The sequence below is a fragment of the Felis catus genome, chromosome X (assembly GCF_018350175.1).
Source record: "Felis catus isolate Fca126 chromosome X, F.catus_Fca126_mat1.0, whole genome shotgun sequence".
Taxonomy (NCBI): domain Eukaryota; kingdom Metazoa; phylum Chordata; class Mammalia; order Carnivora; family Felidae; genus Felis; species Felis catus.
In genome coordinates this window covers 107,569,325-107,588,037 of record NC_058386.1, presented here as the reverse complement: position 1 = coordinate 107,588,037, position 18,713 = coordinate 107,569,325, and the positions used below count along the sequence as shown (strand labels likewise).

At 38.7% G+C, this 18,713-nt stretch overlaps 1 protein-coding gene across 11 annotated transcripts in view; it reads left to right on the top strand.

Moving 5' to 3' along the window:
* Nucleotides 1-18,713, top strand: part of ENOX2 (ecto-NOX disulfide-thiol exchanger 2) — a 267,204-nt gene that overhangs the window by 4,600 nt on the left and 243,891 nt on the right. Inside the window, exon 1 of one of the 11 annotated variants that reach the window (XM_045051307.1) lies at nucleotides 6,546-10,720. The exons of 7 other annotated variants lie outside the window; for them this stretch is intronic. In XM_045051307.1, the coding sequence (XP_044907242.1) occupies nucleotides 10,699-10,720 (22 nt within the window). In that variant the 5' untranslated portion in view covers nucleotides 6,546-10,698. Of the gene's footprint in view, nucleotides 1-6,545; nucleotides 10,721-10,781; nucleotides 11,851-18,713 lie in introns of those variants that run through there. 3 more of the 11 variants (XM_019824269.2, XM_019824268.2, XM_019824273.3) reach the window with 3 other exon arrangements.

Sequence of the window (18,713 nt, the reverse complement as noted above, 5' to 3'; positions counted from 1 at the left end):
TGTTACTAAAAAATATTTAATTATGTTGAAAGTTGTTTATGATATATTAAGAGAAAATTCTCGTTATAAAGCTGACAAATCCCAGTTTAAACGCATACACATGTACATGGGCACACACACACACACACACCCTATGTGTGCATACATAGGAAATCATTATCCTATAATGTTAAACACAGAAAAAAATTCAACAGAGGTTTGCTATAAATGGTAAGATAACATGAGTCCTATTTTTAACCTTTTGCATATTTTTTAATCATTTGTAATAGAGTTTTACTTAAAAACATGTTTTCCGCATGTGTCCTATTATTATTGCCTTAGTTTGGGGTACACCGCTCTCCAGCACACCCTGCAACACCCCCCCCACACACCCCCCCCCACACACACACCCCTTCTAGACTGGATTACTACTGTCTCCAGCCTGCTTTCCTTCCAATCCATTCTCTACCAGTACTGACAGAATGATTTTTCTAAATCACAAATCTGAAGCTATCCAGCTCTGCCCATTGTCCTCGAGATAAAATCCAAACTTCTTAGACTAGCTTATAAAACTTTTGAAAATCAGCTCCCTGCTTTTCTCTCCAGTGTCACTTTTTCCTCCTATGGTTTACTTTTTCTTGGTGTCTTAGGCCAGTACCTGGCATATAATAGGTGTTTACTTAATGCTAGCCAGATGTTGATGCATATTGTATGGGTTAACTATTCTGTACCAGGATTTCATTTCATTCTCATAGTAAAAATACTAAATACATACAGTAGTTATCCCTATTTTACAGATGAGGAAAATTAGTTAAATATATAAAAGTGGGAAGAAAAATCATCATGATAAATAACATTTTTCAAAGGAAAAATTAAATCCCCCCCTGCTGTATAGCACAGCTGTATTTGTTTTTCTGCAGCCCCTGCCAATCTTAGCATGCACACAGACTTTGTTCATTCCCTTGGGCAAGTTATATGTGACCACGACATAACAAGAACAGTCCAGACTGACATGATCTCACCATGTCACAGTTCACATTGTGCTAATGTACAGAGCTCTTTTCTTTGTGTACATAACACTTCATGCAGGACAGACAGAAGAGCTCCGATTGCTCTGTTTTTCTTTCTGTTTTGAAATTCTATGTCTTTAGGGATGGGGATGTCAGTAGAGAGCTACAGAAAACTGTGATAGAATTGAATGTACAAGAAACAATGTGTCTCATGGGAGCCAATGTCATTGGTTAATTTATTTTTTTAAATGTCATGTAGATGTATTTTCCAGCAATCTCTCCCCAGGGAAGACCTTGGTTGAATCCAACTGTTAATCCTATTTACAGAATGCAGCCCATGCATGCACTATATTCCTGCATTGTTAAGTGATTTTAGACATATGTGGTGGATTACCATAACGACATACAATCAGGTGAATATGGGATATCTGATTTTCTCTACAAAATATATTAGTGTTCATATTGTCATTCAGTATCCTGCAGCGTGGACTTTCCTTCATTTGCCTTACAAATAATTCCCATTGTGCAAAAATGGATACTTTTAAAGGACAGAAGTCCTAAGCACAAATCATTTGAATAAAATGACTTTACTTTGTAAGAAATTGTAACTGTTAAATACTTCAAGAAAAAGAATCTATAACTCTCTTGTTCCATGAACAAATAAGTTGAACATAGAAATTACAGATAGAGTTTCAATTCATTTGCCGAATTATTGTGGGCTTATTATGTGCAAAGCACTCTGTTAGACACTGTCCTGGATACATATAAATACCTTCTTGTAATGCCTTCCAGACAGAGAGACAGAGACAGAGATTGATCTCGTGTACATACAAGAATGAGTGTGCAAGAGGAAATGAAAGAGAAGATTTTAACAAGCAGGCTTGTCATATAAGTGAAAATCTACGCAGCTGAAGGTTGGGATATGTACCAGTAGGGACTTACTCTTTTTTTTTCTCTTTCCTCTGTGGGACATATGGGCAAAAATAAGCTACCAGATAGCTGATAAGCAAATGATCTACTTCTCTGTTTACAAACAGTTTGAGAGAAGGAACAGTGACTTTCTGTACGTCTAGCCCTGCACAAGCCTGCTAGTGATGTTTTGAGAGTTATGACTATGTCAGCTTCTCCAGGGTTTCTCTCTGCTGCAGAGATTTGGCAGACACCTCAGACAAATTTTATGTCTCTTAAATCTTCCTCAAGCTAGGCTTGGCTCATAGATTTATATGTACAACAAAAAAGCGAAATGTTTACCAGTTTGACATTTTTGAAGATCAAAACAGACTAAGTTTTTTTTAATTCTGCATGCACCTCAGTTTAGTCTACAGAAGGGGCTAATTGCTTTTGCCATTTGTTTAAAAACAGCTGAAATGTTTACTTTGCAGAAGTGGCAATGGATCATATGTCTAAAGATTTATACTCCAAGCCTCAGTGTTGCTTCCTCTTTCTCGTGCCTACAGGCGTCAAGTTTTGACAAAGTCTTCATTTTCTTTTTTTTTTCTTTTTTTTGCCTTTACTGATACATAATATAAACCAGTGCAGGATGGGAGGTGCTAGGAAATATATTAGCAATCTAGGAGAAAAATAAAAGATCATTTTTATTAGCTCTGCTCGGCCCCCTTTTTGGCTCTCAGTTTTTCAGTGGTTCCTTACCCACAAAATATTGTTCCTCGGCATAATAATGACAGGTGAGAATGTGAACTGGGGAACTTTCAGTGACTATCCATTAACAAGTCTGGTCCAAATGTATCTGTAGGCAGAGCACAAATGAAAGTTTGGCTGTAATTCAGAAGAATCAAAACACTGTGTGGAGAATGTTATATAAACAACTTTCCTTCAGTGCTGAATTATGAAAGGTAACGATGGGGAAATCCCCACTAAGGGCCCTTCCTGTCCGCTCCAGCTGCCCTTGTTTTTAGCCAGCAACAGCTGCCAGTAAGAGCTTCCTGGGTTAGAAAGGTCCCACAGGAAGACCCCATAACCTGTCCTCCTACCACTTCTGCAGTCAAGTTCTCAGACATACTTCACTGGGATTACTTTGGTCACACAATATTCTAATTTTTACCTTTCAAGAGATGCTGAGTTTGAATTCAAGGAGCACTTGATATTCAAGCTCATTTATTCAATAGACATTTGAGCACATACACAGGACCAAACCCTATGGTAAGTGCTAGGAGTACAGTGATGAACTAGAAGTAGTCCCTGCCTACCCTTAAGGAACTCACAGTTAAGTGGGGGGAGATAGACACCTAAATCAATAATTATATTACAGTGGGAATAGTATATTACTCTAGATAAGAAATACCCTGGAAACATGATGGAGGGAAGAATTATTGCTGGAGGTGGAGAAGTCACAGACCAGAGTCTACCTGTTCTGAATCACCAAGGATGAGTGGGTATTGCCTAGAAACAAGGTGGAAAAAGATGTGGTGGGCAAGGGTTCCAAGCAAAGGGACCACCGACACATGTGAAGCAGTCACATGTGTGAGAATGGATACTTCAGGAAAAGGTAAGATACTGTGTGTGAACCACTGGGAGTTGGGTGAGGGGGACAGGATAAGAATCTGGAGACAGGTCTGTGTCTGGTTTGTGAGGGAAGTCTGCCTGCTAAGGAGCTTGGCCTTTATAGGCAGGGGGGAGCCAGCTCAGAGTTTTAAATGTGGGAATCGCATGATTGGATTGGAAGATTGGCTTTATAGGGGGGAAAAAACTAGAGACAAAGTCCACCTTATAGTTTGGCAGTCTTTGAGAGGTCTTACCCTAATCACTTGCTGCTATTCAGCAATACCGTCTCCACTAGGTTTTCTTTCAGTATCCAAAAATCACTTTGAACAACAGTTTCCTTCTACACATACGACATACCTTCCTGTACTCCTTCACATGTTGCTTAGCTGAATATTCATTTTTCCAACTCAAATCAATGATCTCAGTAGTGATTGGGGCTTGATTGCCATGAAGGAAAGCAGAGATTCAAAGCTTAGCAACTTAGTTTAAAAAACTATATGAGGCTTATTTATTGCTTACTGAGTCAGCAGGGCTAAGCTGAGAGCTGGGCAGCTCCCCTCGGGAGCTGGGGGAGGGAAAGGAACAGAGGCTGAAAAGATGACAAAGTGGCTGTTAAAAAAAATGGGTAGCATCCAGAATGTTGAAAATCCCTAAAGGCCACATCCAGATATGGGAAATAGAAGGGTCAGAAGTATATGAACAGAAAACAAATATGTGTTGAAGGTACCTGTGCTCAAACAGATTATTACTATGTAGCCAATGTGTTTTAGAGCATGTTCTTTCCCTGACTCAGATACTGTAAATGGTTTCCCATTATCCATAGGATGAAGTCCAAACTCCTTAGCGTGGCCTTCACTACTTTCCATAGTCTGGCCCCAATCTACCTTGCCAGTCTTCATACTTCTCTTAACAGAATTTCTCTGCTCTAGCCAGCTACCCTTTCAGACACTGCTTTGGCATTCCCTCACCTGCACTGTGAGTCTCAGGACAGGGACTATGTTTTTTGTCTCTGAATCCCCCAGAATGCCTAGCATAGTGCGTCTTGCATATAGTAGGCACCGAAGGTAGATCTGTTGGTTGATTATTGCCCCCACCTTCATTCTTTCCAATTTCTCTACTATTATTGACCCAATATCCATTCTACTAAAAATGGCAAATGAGACATTAGGTAAAAGGGGCCAGTGTTCAACAAACTATCCTTTAACTTTCTATTTTAAAATCATTTTAACTAGAGAAAAATTTCACAAATCATATAGGACTGTCATCTGCCATCCACTCAGATTCACCAATTTTTTAACGTTTTGCCTGATTTCATTTATGCTTCTTTATATAAATATGATATTTTGTTCTGAAATATTTGAAGTTGAAAAAGCTATACCCTTTACCCCTCTCCTTTATCCTCAACCTTTTATGATGAAAAAATTTAAATATACAGAAAATGTGAAAGAATTGTACAGTAAATACCCCTATGCACACCATTTAGATTCTATAATTAACACTTTGTTCTATTTCCTTTATCACCCATCTCTCCATTTATACAACTTTTTATGCATTTCAAGTAAAGTTGCAAACAACTGTGCATTTTTTTCTAAATTCTTCAGTATGTATGTCATTGACTGGATGAACAAACTACTTTGTGCTCTGAAATCAACCAAATCATCTTGTTTTAGCTGCATTTACTGTATTGCCAAAACTCCAGTCTACCTGTATATCTTAGATCTATTTGGCCATGGAACACATGTCTCTTCAATTAACTTTTAGATGTCCCTCTACTTTACCTAGTGCAGTGCCAGACACACATTCTATAAATACCACTGGTTGCTCATGAACAGACACAGAGCTAGAGCCATGAAAAGAATCACAGTAAAACTAGAATAAACCAAGGGCGGACGGGAGTATATGAGAAGTGGGCCACAAGGGAATGGGAGAGAGAGAAGCTAGGGCTTCAAGAATTAGGGGAAGAAAAGGGCCTTAGCCCACTTGGTACTTCCAGCAGTACTTCTATCTGCTACTTTCCAACCCTCTATTTAGAAGGATAGGTTCTAGGGAACTGGAGACAATTGCTGCTCAGCAGACCACATGACAAGTCTCCTTACTACTACTTAGGCACTGCCAATTAGTATATTCATGGAGCCTCATGAATATGCTAATCTACAAGATGCAGCTTAGAGGGTATGGGTGGGCCACTGAAAACTTGATTCACACTAAATCTGTTCTACAGGCCAAGGAGCACTTGAGTTCAATGAATCCTGTTTTTCTTTTTCTTTATAACCTTTCGTTTCTTTCTCTGTTGCTTATGAGTCTGAGGATAGCTCTAATATACGTTTATTGAACAATTTTATGTCAAACACTGTGCTAGCTGCTATCACATCATTAATGCTTTACAACCACTCAGCCAGGCAGGTACTACTTCTTTTCCCATTTGCCAGATGACAAAACTTGAGACTTATAAGCCAGAATTCTAGCAACTGAGGTTTTTCTTACTCCAGAGCCCAGTGGTCTTAACCACATGTCTGATGAAATTTTTTAAAATTGTCAAGTCAGTATAAAGGCAAGGATTTTTTCTTTTTTTTTTTTTTTTGCTGTATTGACTCAGCAGGTAATTTATTCACTGAGCAAGCCCAGTTGAATCACTGAATTAAGAAGGAATTCAGTCATTCAGAATTTAATCATTAGAGTGTTAGTATAGTAATGGATTCAGATTGCTTGAGTTCAGATCCCAGTTTTATCACTTACCAGTTGAGGGAGAGTAAGCAAGTCACTTAACATCAGTAAACCTCAGTTTCCTTACATATAAAATGCAAGATAGTAATATTGAGCACATAGCTATGTTGTGAGAGCTAATTAAAAAAAAATAATGTAGGGGCGCCTGGGTGGCGTAGTCGGTTAAGCGTCCGACTTCAGCCAGGTCACCATCTCGCGGTCCGTGAGTTCGAGCCCCACATCGGGCTCTGGGCTGATGGCTCAGAGCCTGGAGCCTGTTTCCGATTCTGTGTCTCCCTCTCTCTCTGCCCCTCCCCTGTTCATGCTCTGTCTCTCTCTGTCCCAAAAATAAATAAACGTTGAAAAAAAAAATTAAAAAAAGATAATGTAAAGTATCATGCCACGTCTGGCATACAATAGGTGCTCAGCATATTCTAGATGACTTTCTTTCCTTCCTTTTTCCCTTTTGGGGTCAGACCACTCACCTGTAGCTGTCCTTTGAAGAAAACAAACTGCTCCTGGAATGCTTTTTGAAGAGAAATATTCTGAAGAGGAATATTAGGCTGACTATTCCCAAGGCTAAGCAAGCACAGTTGCCTAACTCCTATGTGAGCATGTTTCAAAATAAGCTAGAAACAGAAACCATTAGGAGAGTTGCAGAGGCCCACCTCTATGATTCCTAGAAATTAGGGCCAGATTGTGACAAATGTTTTCTATTTTGTCACGAGAGTAAATGTCACAATTGTCATAGACCATTAGACCTGGGATATTGATAATCACATCCCAGCTGTTCCAAAGCAAGCAAGCTGGGATTGAATGAGTATAAGTGACTTGACCAACGTCAAACAGTAGAAAAATCAGGAGAATCCAGTTCTCCCAACTTCTTATCCAGTGTTAATTTTATGGTTCCTTTGTGGGTTCTTAGGCAGGTGAAACCAAGTCTTGATGTGTGTGCTTTGCAGGAATGTGAACTGATTGGACTCTAAGGGTTTGGTACAAGTTTGATCGATTCCGAAAAGTTGAGAGCTTTTTTTTCTCTGCTTGAAGTCAACTCACTAGTTGTTGCTTTCAAACTGTTAGCACTTCTTTTGTTTGAGGTTTAGCAACGTAATGTTGTTTCTCTCTGTTTTAGGTTCATGGTTTGATTCACATTCTTGGTTCTTTGCAATCTTCCCACAGGGGCATTTGTTTTGACAAAAATACTTAGAATCTAACTAAGGTGGTTAGCAATGGGAATTCATTTGAAAAGGACAGTGAGGCTGCTGAGAAGGAGCTTGGGTGGATTAGGGAACCGTTAGTGCTTACATTCTGGAGCTTGAAATCAGGATAATGGAAACATTGCAGCGGTTCTTGGTGTATATGTTTATGTGTTTGTTTTTATCAGGATGCTCTGATGCTTTCAATTCCATTCTTGCTAATCTGGGTTGAAACTGCTGCCTCCTACTTCATTGCCTTTTGATGTATGCTCTCAGTCATGTTCTTGATGCGATCCTCATCTTTGGACTGTGGGAAGGAAGCTAACAAAAAATTATCTTCCCTGTACTTTTCCCTTTACTTTGAGTGGCCCTTCTGAGGAACTTGTGGAATATGAATTTCAAGCTTATATGTGTGGAAGAGTTCAGTTGCAATGCCCAAAGACAGAATTCCAGATTCTGAAATACAACCTTTGTTCCTTTCTTACCAGTGTGGTTTTAAAAATCTCAGGCAAGTCTCCTTTGCTGAACCTGAAATGGGGCGACCCCTTTGTTAGTGGCCAGCCATACCACAGTCAAGGCTGTATGTGTGTGGGGGGGAGGTTTGCAGTGAGGAGGCCTTTCAAGAACTGTACCCCGCCTGCCTGACTTTCCACATGCCAAATGAAAGTGAGTTTTGGTGCTAGGGCTGTCAGTGCTTTTTCAAGCGGTTGACTATTTACTCACGCATTTAGAAGGCTAGGATAGCAGCTGTGGTGGTAAAAAGGCTATTCTCAATACCTCAAAAAGCAAGAATTTTCTAGGAGGTGAGGTTTTGGGTGAGTCCAGCTAGTATTTTTCTGCTTAAAAAAAAAAAAAACAAAAAACTTCTCACTTTAGATTCATTTGCTCTTCTTACCTCCTTTCTCTTCCTGCTTCCTCTCTCCTCCCCCGCAACCCTCCCCTCCTGTTCCCCTTTTAATGCTTCCTCCCTTTTAGCTACCAGTCACCCAACTCTTTGTGAATTATATTATCCATTTCCCCCCTTGACTTAACATAGATTTTGGATACATATTTTACTGGCATTTTCAATATTGGCAATGACATTCAAAAGGGCAATTAGAAAGTTTTCTTTCTTCTCACAGGAAGTGGGCTCAACACTTGTTTGCGAACACAGATGGTATTAGAGGGGGCCAAGGGGAGCTGACATCTGATATTTCTGCTATAGCGCCCACTTTTTTTTTTTTGGCTGCTTCAGATTCAGCCCATGTGGACAGACACACACTTGGGTAACCACCATGCAGATGGAAATCAGGACATGTGGGATTTGGCTGAACCAAAGGTCCCCAAACATTGCCTGGATCATTTAGTGCCCCAGGTGTGGCCACCCCAGGACTTCATGTGCTAAAATTGTGTCCCAGCTTAAACCAGCTGGTCACTGTATATATAGTATCAAGGCAGCTTGGAGCCTCATAAAACATGACTTTGGATTTTTACCTTGTGGATTTAGATTTAGCTAATCAACCTGAATCCTTCCACACACCCTGGGCAATGAGGATATACCAAGTTAAAAGAAAGATTTAACAGAAGGTGATGCTCATTGTCCTGTAGCTTGCATTCTAGATGGCACATAATATTAGACCATACAAAAACAACTGAATTGACTTTCCAGAAAGGAAAGAAGAAATTAGAGGCTTCAGTTTCTTTAATAAACTTTTGATGTATTATGTATCAGATTTAAATTTTTTTCTTTTAAGACAATTTCCCTCCTGTGGCATTTTAAGAGCAAACAATATTTCCTTTCAACTTTAAAATTGGAAGAATTGAGAATTATTTTCATGAAATTATATTGGGTCTTTCTTTTTACTTATGTGATAGAGGCGCCTGACTTCAGCCATTTAGGCAAGATTTGTTTTGGAGGAGAATAATCATCATCATCATCATCATCATCATCATCATCCCATACAATTTTATAACCCTCTATGATTTACAAAAGGGTTTTCATATCTATTATCTCATTAGCTCTTCATAGCAATCCTGTGAAGTAGTCAGGATAGGTACTTAGATATAAGTTATGTCAAACTTATAAATAAGGGAACTTAAGCTCAGAGAAGTTAACTGACTTGTCCAAGGTAACACAGCTAGAAAGTTGTAGAACTGAAATCTGAACCTAGGTTTCCTGATACCCAGCCGCAGTATTCCTTCAGTTGTGTCATGTTTCCTTTCTAAGTGACTATCTCCTTTTTGTTTCTACTCATCATTAATCTTGAAGTTGGTCTAAAATATGTGCTTCAGTTTAGGAGATGAGTAAAACTGAAGCATTTACAGGCAAAGTGCCTTATTAAGGCTGTCTATGGAGAGAGTTGTGCATATAGCTCTTAGCTTTTCATCTTGACTTTAACTATTTTTAGGTATACATAGGTTGTTTTCCAGTGTTTAATATATGTCCAAAAGTTGTGTGATCCAGTGATTATAGGTGTGAAAGCTGCACCTGGGGAATGGGGTTAGGGATGAAAAGTTGGCTTAAAATAATTAGCTTCCTGCCTTTTTGTTAAAAGATGTCATGTTCAATATAATTTAATTTCCTCATACTTCCTTTGCTTCCAGGCTTTTAAGTACAATTCTTTAGGGGAAATTAGCAAATATTCATTTTGAATGTTGATTTCTCGGGAACAAGAGTAGCTAGAGGAAAGAGAAAGCAGAGGGGTGACTTTTCATGCTCTGTAAGTGTGGGGAAGCAGTATTTCGTTTGGAGCTGTGAGCTAAGATTTCTTCTAAGGCATGCAAATCGTAAAGTTCTGATTTGTCAACTGCATGCTGTTTCTTTAGGCACTGATGTATGAAATCCCGAACGAATTCTCCGATGAACATACTGCTAATTGCTTCTCCACCTGCTCTCCAACCTCCTCCTCCCCACCCCCTCCACTCTCAATTCAGCCTATAAGTGTCCGTCATTGGAGATGGATGGTGACACATGCAGTAATAGCAATTCATAAAAGCCAGTTCCAGCCCTTGTCTTCAAGGCTCCTGGATTTTCCACTGCCTGCTTTTGTGTAAGTGAAGTGGATGGAAGTGCTACTGGCATCAGAATCTACCTCCCTATGCTCCGTTGCTAGAGCTCAGTTGCTCGGCTGGAGCTGAGCTAAACAGAAGCATCGGATCTAAGCTGAATTGTAACTAGGTTTTTTTTTCCTCATTGGGGGTGTGGGTTAGGGGTAGTGTGTAGTGGGGTTTGGGGTGCTTTGGCTTTTCTTTTTGTGGAGAGAAGAGGGTAAGGGGAGAATAACTCACGGTAGGATACAACGTGAAACAGTTCCCTGAAGAGTATCACGATGTTCCTGGTACAATATACAGGTATGGTATGTTTTATTTTATCTGAAATTTCCCTTTTGTTTAAAGTGCACTCCTCTCTTATTTTGCCTCCAATTCAACTGTACTGAAGGACAAATAAGGTTCTAATGAGCTAAGCAAAATAGCTGCATGAAACATGCCTTCCCCTTGCTATAATGTTTATAGCAGATTGCTATGTAAAATCTGGGTTTTCTGTTAAATTGTTAGTCCTGATCCCTTAATTGTGCATGCTTCTCTGCTATATTTTTGTGTTGAATTTCTCAAGTCTCCTGTCTGCAACTGGTAGTATGCGATATAGACTAGAGTGTTTGCACAGAAGACACAGTGCTTTGGAAGCAAAAGGCAATTTTTAAACACTTAGTATGTTGTGTTTCTCTTGAGTTTATTAACTCTTGGGTTTGTTAATTGGTTGTCTAGATTTGGGGTATAGTTAAGAAAAGGGAAACTTCAAACAGGAAGCATTCCAGAACACATTTGTTTTGGTAAACTTATTTTTATTTCATTATTTAACTCAGATTGATGAATATTATATATTATTGTTGTTTGGTCTCTTGGTAGAAAAAAAAGTGCTGGAAACAACAAGGCTAAAAATGCCAACACCAAATCATTTTGTATTGTAAAATATCATTGGACCAAAAGTGTTCCTTAAGTATTCTCTTAAGCTTTCAGAAACATATTGGTCCATATTAAAGAACTTGAAGACTGATAAGGTATTGGCGAATGTTTGTTTTAAAGGCTTCTTACACGGCAGTTAGACAGAAAGGATCCTTCCAAATGAAAAAAACCTTAAGAAAGTTTCAGTTTCCTGCTGAACAGAACAGAAGCTTAGTTCCTACAACTATGTGTTTTGAGAAGTTTATATATCATTTGTTGTCAAGGATTCTCACCCCCATTCATGCTTTATTGTCCTTAAAATATTGTGCTCCTGTGCTTAAGAGCTAAAAGATCATGTTCTGTTTTGATGCGTGGTTTGACAGTTGATTTCGCTCCTCATTAATTGGACAGCATGCAGATGATGTGGAGAAGTGAGTGAGTGACAGTATTTCAAGGTTACGCTGAAGAGCATACAGTGAACCTTAGTGCCTGGACCAACAGCTGCTGAATTGAATTGTCTGCAATTAAAGCAACAGCAGGTTTGTGTAGTCTCCCTGCAGCCTGTTTATTTGAATTTATAGCTTCAGTTTCTTCTTTGGGTAGCGGTTGGTTTGTTTCACTAAGTGTTGGAGAGTTGTGCTTGTTGGATGTTTTCTCTACCCTGATGCATGCTTGACTCCAGAAGAGCCGTTTCTGTACATTTTTAATGTGAGAAGTTCGTGTGGTTTTTCTCTTTGGATTAAAAACACAGACTACCTTGTTTTCTCTACTACAAAAGCAAATAGATACATTTCATGGAAAATATTGCTTGGTTCAATAAATACAAGTTTCTCATGGACCTGTATTACTGGTTTAAATTTCTGGCAGTGAAAAACGTTGGACTTTGCTATGCTACTGGATTACTATATCTGGGAAGAACTCTCCATGCTAATAAAAGTGTTTATGTTAAAAAGAGAATGATATTATCTCCTTGCCATCTCTCAATTCCAGGGTGACCTAATGAATGATGTCAAACCCAACTAGATGCCTTTTATGACTGAATTTTATTTGCATGCTAATAATGAATACATGTTTAATTCCCTCATGGTTTTACTCTATTAAAAAATAACTTATAGTATAGTTGTTGGTTATTGACTGATCCTGGATGTGGTGTAAAATATTTACACAGTAATTTCACATATACTGGATCAGTTTATCCTTATAACAACCTGGTGTGAGGGCAGTGGCATTATGATATCCATTTCAGAGGTAGGGAAACTGAGGCTTCAACGATAAGTAACTGGCCTGAGGTCTCACCTCTAACAAGTGGCAGAGGCTGAACTCATAGGTTAGATGATGTGATTCAAGAATCTGCTTTTTCTGCCTCTCAGCTGATGGATCCAGGGTAAATTTAACTTAAGCTACTAGTCAAGAAAACCAAATGTACTCATTTACTAAAAACAAACAAAGAAACAAACAAAAAACAATATCTTATTTGAGAGCACTCTAGAGATTTTTTTCCCCAAACTATGTTAACAATTTTATTTTAATACGTGGGTGCTTTCCAGATTAATTTTGCAGATGCATGAAAAAATTAGTGTTTTTTGTTTTTTTAATGTTTTTTTATTTTTGAGAGAGAGAGGGAGAGAGGAGGCAGAGAGAGGGGGACAGAAGGGGACAGAGGATCTGAAGCAGGCTCTGTGCTGACAGCAGCAAGCCCGATGTAGGGCTCAAACTCGTGAACCGTGAGATCATGACCTGAGCCAAAGTCAGAGCTCAACCAACTGAGCAACCCAGGCGTGCCAAAAAACATTAGTGTTTTGATTAATTTATACATCAATATGAATGAAAGTAGAACCTTGTAAAACTGGGGAGAGGATTAAAATGTCCAATCAAAAAGGTTAATGTGGAATATTTTCCTTCTAAAGCAAGCTAGTTTGTCTTTAATATTCTGTTCAATAAACATATACAGTTTTCATAAAAATATGTGTATTTTAAAATGTACTGGCCATGAATGTGAGGTGCTATATGTTTTAAAATTTGCGTATTTTGGGGCGCCTGGGTGGCGCAGTCGGTTAAGCGTCCGACTTCAGCCAGGTCACGATCTCGCGGTCCGTGAGTTCGAGCCCCGCGTCAGGCTCTGGGCTGATGGCTCAGAGCCTGGAGCCTGTTTCCGATTCTGTGTCTCCCTCTCTCTCTGCCCCTCCCCCGTTCATGCTCTGTCTCTCTCTGTCCCAAAAATAAATAAACGTTGAAAAAAAAAATTTAAAATTTGCGTATTTTATCCAGATCAACAGAAAAAATATACAGCTAACTCCATTTCACACTTTTGTTTCTGTGTATCTTATCTATCTACCTATCTAAGCAAAATAGACCAGATTTCTCATCTTTCCAAATTTCCAAATAGTTTTTTAATTTTAATTTCATTAGTTTAAAGGGGAAAAACATATTTTCTGTCCCACTGAAGAAGGGAATACTGTTTAAAACTGTGTTATCACTTCATTTGCTGAACCCACATACTTGAGTATCTCATAGTCGTTCTCTGGTAAAAACAATTTTAAAAGCCTCTTCAGGAAACATTCTTGAAGCAGTCATTCTTAGCTCTGAATTTAATAGAGACTATGCCGTATACTGGGGAAATGACTTGATGCTCACATCATAGACAACTCTTCTTTAGTATTTGACAAAGAATATTTGAGAACGTTGCCAAGAACCTGAACCAGAGATTGGGCCAATATTGTTATGACCTATTTATGAGACTTTTGGAAAGATGGCAATGGATATATTGTCTCAGATGCCATGTAATTAGAATTTATCCTTATCTAAGATGGTATCTTTACACTTTAACATATCTTAACGTAAAGCTATTCTTATATTAATCCTTTCTAGCAAAAAGGAAAAAAGGATGATATAAAGCCCTCTTTATCACTCTTTAAACTTAAATGGAATTTGACACTTAAAAAAAATACTAGAGGGAACTTGGGGGAATGGGTCAGGGTTAGAGGGCAGGGAAATGGAAAACCAGGCAGGTGATTGGAAGCTCCAATTTGGTTTCAGGTGGCAAATTTCCTATGCAGTTGAAAGCTCTGGCCAACACCCCCTCACCCCATTCCTCTTTCTGGGAACAAGCACTCTAAACATAAATGAAAAGGAACTTATTAGGACTTTTTAAAAATGTTGACATTTTCTGGTTGGAGAAAGAAAAAGTCTTTCATCTGCAAAATAATCATTTTTTCCCTGTGCTCTTTGAGGCCAAGAGAAATTAGAGAGGGAGTAGATTTGTAGGTTCGGGCTGTTAAGGGAGCTGAAGATGGTTGTCTGACGGATTTTTCCCTTCAGTGCATGTCTGAGAATGTTGTAGGGGCGTGAAGCCAGGTCTTATGGATGGGAGTATGAGGGCTATATGCATCAGCCAGTGGTGTGCTGGAGCCAGCTTACACTAGCTTACGTAAGGGGATCACTAAGAATATCTATAAATTTAAAAACTTACTCATATCTGTCCCTTTCCAAAAAAAATATTAAGATACTCATTATGTATAATAATTAAGGCACTCTGTCCGTGCAGGACAGTATACTGCAGATGCCCTTTGGTATGCTGAACCATACTGATTGCCATCGCTTAGATATAGTGCTAATGCCTTCAAGGGATGTTGAACATAGAACAAGTAAGCGTGTCCCCCACATATACACATAATAATAGCTAACATTTATTGAGTGCCTACTATGGATCAGACCATGTTACTAATGCCTTGTATGTATATAAACTCATCAACTTTCACAGCACTCCTATGAGGTAGGTAGTATATTTCCAATTTTACGGGTAGGAAAAGCGAGACACAGAGTTTAGGTAATCTGTCTACCAGGCCACACAATTACTAAGTAGCAGAATCAGGATTTGAACACAGGAAGTCTGTCTCCAGAACCTATGCCCCCTAGCTACTATGCAGTATGTTGTATATCTTTAAGGGCACTTCACTGAAGAAGCTGTTTGCCACTCATGTGACACCCATGTCCACATATCCCATTGTCCATGCCTTTGAAAGACATAGAAAGTGTAGAGCTGTCTGCTCACTAGACTGTGGGAAATCTTTCTTTTTTTCTGACCCTCATTGCTGGTATTCTATTGCCAGAGTCGTGGTGGATCGTTGCATCTCCAGAATCTTCTAAATACTGCCACTAGAAATGTTTTTTCTTCAAATTTTCAGCTAAAACAAAGTCTCATATACTGTTGCTTCTCTCTCGATTCCCAGCTTTTTGCAAGAACAGGCATTGCCAACCAGAGGTGCAGTTTTTCTTCCAAATGACCAAATCATAGGACATCTTCCCTGCATCTTCTTTCACTCCATTTTATGCCTAGCTGTTAGAGTGTTCTTCCTAAATGCAGATCTTATCATATGACCTTTTCTCCTCAAACATCTAAAGGATTTGGTGGTGGTGTTTTTTTGTTTTTGTTTCTGTTTTTTCCAAACAGGCATTTAGGACCATTCGTGGTCTGGTCCCTGGTGCCCAGAATGCATCTGTCACTTCACAACTTTCCTTAAACCCTGTTCACTAACCACTCTAGATCACTTCTAGGTCATGAGGTACACCCCAAATTTTCAAGCTCCTGAGCTTTTCCTCATGCTGTTCTCTAGATTTTAATTGCCATTCTTCCACATCCCTGATGATCCTAGAGCAGCTCAACATTTAAAGTTCAGCTCAAATGACACCTGCTCCTATATTATAATACTTATTTGTGGTCTGTTTTCCCCCGCTAGACTGAACTGTTTGAAGTTAAAAAAAACTTATTTTAGTAGTCTCTTAGCACCTAGCCTTTTGCCTTGTATATACTTAACACTTACATGCAGTATTTAGGTCTTCAGAAACTGCACCACCAAAGTTTTTCTCCTCTCCTGCCAGCTCAATATTCAAAGCTGTTCCCAGAGCTTCAGAGTTCCCGAAGCTGAATGGCTAGATAGCTTCTGCCCCATAGATATTATGGAATATTCTGTTCAGAAGATTTTTTCTGTGTCTAATGTGACTATATTCTTGATTTTTTTTCTTTGTATTCACCTTAGCTCAGATCTACTATGTCTTGAAAACTCCTTCTTTTGCCTTTGTGGAATATTTTTGCAGTTTTGTAGAGAGACAAGGACTTGCCTGGTACACATATAATCCATACAAGAAAATGAATCAGAATTTGTAAATTGATCGTTGAAAATTGTGTTTAGTGACTACTTGTGTCAGCATTGCCTAGTATATATGTTTAAAATGCAGATTCCTGGATACCCATCCCAGATCTACTGAATCGTTCTTTGAGTTCTCTGCTTTAAGCAAACACTCCAGATGATTCTTCTGTACAACTAACCTTTGAGAACCACTGTCTATGTCAAAAATAAAGTGTTAAATCCTAATCTGTATTCTCTGTGGATATGAATATTAATTACATTGTAGAAATTCAAACATTAGAATTGTTTGAATTTTTTGGTCTGACATTTGAATTTTTTGGTCTCTTGGTGTCTAACCCAGAGCCGTCCAATAGAACTTTTTGTGATGATGAAATTTCCTGTATCTTCATTGTCCAACACATATGGCTCTTGAGTACTGAAATGTGGCTACTGCAAGTGAGGAACTGAATTTTTAAATTTAATTAAACTGAGATTTAAACAATTACATGTGGCTATTAGATCCACTACTGGAAGTGCAAATCCAGAAAGCTTGGCTATCTAGAATGAATAATTTCCTTAGGGGTCTAGTGGCTACAGTGATCATTGTATATAAATAAGAAATCAAACAGGAACATCATTTTCTTTGACATAGAGGACACTGCATTTCTTTTTTTTTTGCATAGTCTAAAATTTTTAAATGGCCTAAAGTGAATTATCCTCAGAAATGATTTAACCAATTATGATCTCAATTAAATTTAAATGAGATCTACACTCTGCATTTCTCATCAGTACTATTTTTCTAATCTTATTGGCTTGCTATTGAGAGCTCGCTGATAAGCCCTGATTTCTGAGCTAGGGATAAGAAAGTTGAATTAATCAGAGGAAAGAGCTCTTGGTTCCAATGTTTGGGATATAGACACTTCCAGACATTTTAGCTCTCATAGACCCTTTAACCATTCTCTTTTGGATTGATCAGCCCCTAAGCCACTCATTACTCATTACTTTTCCACTTCCATTTCTTTCCCTGACAAATTTTCCTTGAACCAGTAGTATATCCCTTTTAGCATGATTTCATTGTTTAAATAGCATTAATACTTTGGAAGAATTTGAATCAGAAATGGATTGTAATCTCTACATAAAGACACATAAATCTTGGCACCCTGTTTTATTGTGTGCAGTTCATCGTGTGTATTAGTAGTACTTGGTGGCTTTCTAAAACTATCTGAGGGTCAGAATCTATGGTTTTGGAAAAAACACGTAGGTAGAATAGTGGACTTGACTATTGCTCTCTGTGGAAACTATATGATAAATAATTATGCCTGTCTGACCTGCCCGCTGTTGCCTAGATTCCAGTTCTTTGTAACTCTTTTCAGTTGCTAAAAATTTTAGCACATCCTGAAATTTTTTTTTCTGCCTTCACATTCTTCACTTTCTTTGGCTCTGCTTTCTGTTTTCAGTGGTCAGCAGACTCCCCCTACCCCCGCTTTTTTTGTACCATTCAAGCTCACTCTCAGAATCTATTGTTGTATCCAGCCTCACTGGACCGCCTAGAGGAGTTCAAACCCGGTGTTTGAAAGTGCCAGTCAGGGCCACCCTTGAGAACTCTGCAAATAGGTTCTTTTGTTTTGAGAACTAAAGAGATAGTACCACGGCTACAGTTTTGAGAAATGCATAAAGACAAAACCCATTTGGAACTAAAGAAATTTTTTAACCCCTTGGCTCTCCCTTCCCCCAGAAACAAATGACATTTATAATTTTCAGTGACATTTTTATTTAGGAAGCCAGATATTTCTGCTTTCAATGCGAAAGTATACTCTGATCAGGACTCTTCATAATTCAAACCAGGGTGGAGAAGGAAGCAAATATATTTTAAAGGTAGATTATAGAACTACACTAGGATCTTTAGATAAATTATTTCATTTAATTCTCATTAACCCTCTAAATAAATGTTGTCTACCTTACTCAAGACTGTATATACCACTAACTTGTCTACAGCTCTATCCCTAGACTCCAAAGCCTGGATCCCCATTGCTTTTTTACTTATATATGAACTGAGGAATGGTTGTCTTTTCTGTGTGTGCGAGCGTGTGTGTGTGTGTGTGTGTGTGTGTGTGTGTGTGTGTATGTGTCAGAGTCAGAGAGAGAGAGAGAGAGAGAGAGAGAGCACGCGCATGTGAGAGAGAAGGTTCTCAGCACTAGGGTGTTTCCTCACAAAATTCCCAGATCAGTGTAAAGTGAGAGAATGTAAAGAAAACATTCCCTGTGTTAACTTTTTA